The following is a 2,500-nucleotide window of genomic DNA, read 5'->3' on the forward strand; positions in this document are numbered from 1 at the left end:
AGCATCATTATTACCATCATCATCATCATTACCACCATCATTCTTATAATCACCCTCATAATTCCTATAATCCTGCCCTCACCCCCCCCCCCCCAGTGCCAGGCCCTCGTGCACTCCTGTTCCGGCTGGACCATCGAGACGATCGAGCACCTCGGGAACCGCTTCACCGGCTACCACCCCCTCCAGACGGCGCTCCACGGCTTCTACGGGACCCAGTGCGGGTTCTGTTCCCCCGGGATGATTATGACGATGTATGGGTAAGTCCTGTGGCTTCTCTTCCCCTGGGATGATGGTGACGACGCTTGGGTGTCGTCCGGTTTCTGTTTCCTCGGGATGATTATGACAACGTATGGGCAAGTCTTATGGTTCCTGTTCCCCGGGATGATTGTGACGACGCATGGCTAAGTCCTGTGGCTCCTGTACCCTCTGGGATGATTGTGACGACACATGGATAAGTCCTGTGGCTCCTGTTCCCCCTGGGATGATTGTGACGACGCATGGATAAGTCCTGTGGCTCCTGTTCCCCCTGGGATGATTGTGACGACGCATGGACAAGTCCTATGGCTCCTGTTCCCCCTGGGATGATTGTGACGACGCATGAATAAGTCCTGTGGCTCCTGTTCCCCCTGGGATGATTGTGACGACGCATGGATAAGAACTGTGGCTAATGTTCCCCCTGGGATGATTGTGACGACGCATGGATAAGTCCTGTGGCTCCTGATCCCCCTGGGATGATTGTGCCGACGCATGGATAAGTCCTATGGCTCCTGTTCCCCCTGGGATGATTGTGCCGACGCATGGATAAGTCCTGTGGCTCCTATTCCCCCTGGGATGATTGTGACGACGCATGGATAAGTCCTGTGGCTCCTGTTCCCCCTGGGATGATTGTGACGACGCATGGATAAGTCCTGTGGCTCCTGTTCCCCGGGATGATTGTGACGACGTATGGATAAGTCCTGTGGCTCCTGTTCCCCCTGGGATGATTGTGACGACGCATGGATAAGTCCTGTGGCTCCTGTTCCCCCTGGGATGATTGTGACGACGCATGGATAAGTCCTGTGGCTCCTGTTCCCCCTGGGATGATTGTGACGACGCATGGATAAGTCCTGTGGCTCATGTTCCCTCTGGAATGATTGTGACGACGTATGGGGAAGTCCTGTGGCTCCTGTTCCCCGGGATGATTGTGACGACGTATGGATAAGTCCTGTGGCTTCGAATCTCCGCGGGATGATTGTGACGACGCATGGATAAGTCCTGTGGCTCATGTTCCCTCTGGAATGATTGTGACGACGTATGGGGAAGTCCTGTGGCTCCTGTTCCCCCTGGGATGATTGTGACGACGCATGGATAAGTCCTGTGGCTCCTGTCCCCCCTGGGATGATTGTGACGACGCATGGATAAGTCCTGTGGCTCCTGTTCCCCGGGATGATTGTGACGACGCATGGATAAGTCCTGTGGCTCCTGTTCCCCCTGGGATGATTGTAACGACGCATGGCTAAGTCCTGTGGCTCCTGTTCCCCCTGGGATGATTGTGACAACGTATGGATAAGTCCTGTGGCTCCTGTTCCCCCTGGGATGATTGTGACGACGCATGGATAAGTCCTGTGGCTCCTGTTCCCCCTGGGATCATTGTGACAACGTATGGATAAGTCCTGTGGCTCCTATTCCCCCTGGGATGATTGTGACGACGCATGGATAAGTCCTGTGGCTCCTGTTCCCCCTGGGATGATTGTGACGACGCATGGCTAAGTCCTGTGGCTCCTGTTCCCCCTGGGATGATTGTGACGACGCATGGATAAGTCCTGTGGCTAATGTTCCCCCTGGGATGATTGTGACGACGCATGGATAAGTCCTGTGGCTCCTGTTCCCCCTGGGATGATTGTGACGACGCATGGATAAGTCCTGTGGCTCCTGTCCCCCCTGGGATGATTGTGACGACGCATGGATAAGTCCTGTGGCTCCTGTTCCCCGGGATGATTGTGACGACGTATGGATAAGTCCTGTGGCTCCTGCCCACCCTGGGATGATTGTGACGACGTATGGATAAGTCCTGTGGCTCATGTTCCCCCTGGGATGATTGTGACGACGTATGGGGAAGTCCTGTGGCTTCGAATCTCCGCGGGATGATTGTGACGACGCATGGATAATTAGGATACGAATCATTGTATAGATAGCTTGATTATTGATAATTAGAAAAAAATGTTACAGTATTATTATATAATTCATTAGGTGTTGATATAGTTTTGTTACGCTTTGGCATAGGGGCGAATGCAAATGAAACCGACTGTAATGTGATGGAGAAATGTTAATCAAGAAATCAAAAGGCATAGAAGTAAAATCCTGTTAGTGATACGACGAGAAACACGAATCCATCTGCAGTGCTTTCAGTTGCGCCTCTGACTCGAGGACCAACTGTACATTTCTATTGCTTACAGCAAATACAGTGTATATATGGGTATGAGTATATATATATATATATATATATATATATATATATATA

General features: G+C 51.6%; 1 protein-coding gene across 1 annotated transcript in view; it reads left to right on the top strand.

Annotated features, from left to right (window-relative positions):
- LOC113818250 (uncharacterized) overlaps positions 1-2,500 on the top strand; it is a 27,848-nt gene that overhangs the window by 7,014 nt on the left and 18,334 nt on the right. Inside the window, exon 4 of the mRNA XM_070144698.1 lies at positions 97-257. Within this exon, the coding sequence (XP_070000799.1) occupies positions 97-257 (161 nt within the window). The remainder of the gene's footprint in view (positions 1-96; positions 258-2,500) is intronic.

Source organism: Penaeus vannamei, chromosome 32 (assembly GCF_042767895.1).
Source record: "Penaeus vannamei isolate JL-2024 chromosome 32, ASM4276789v1, whole genome shotgun sequence".
Taxonomy (NCBI): domain Eukaryota; kingdom Metazoa; phylum Arthropoda; class Malacostraca; order Decapoda; family Penaeidae; genus Penaeus; species Penaeus vannamei.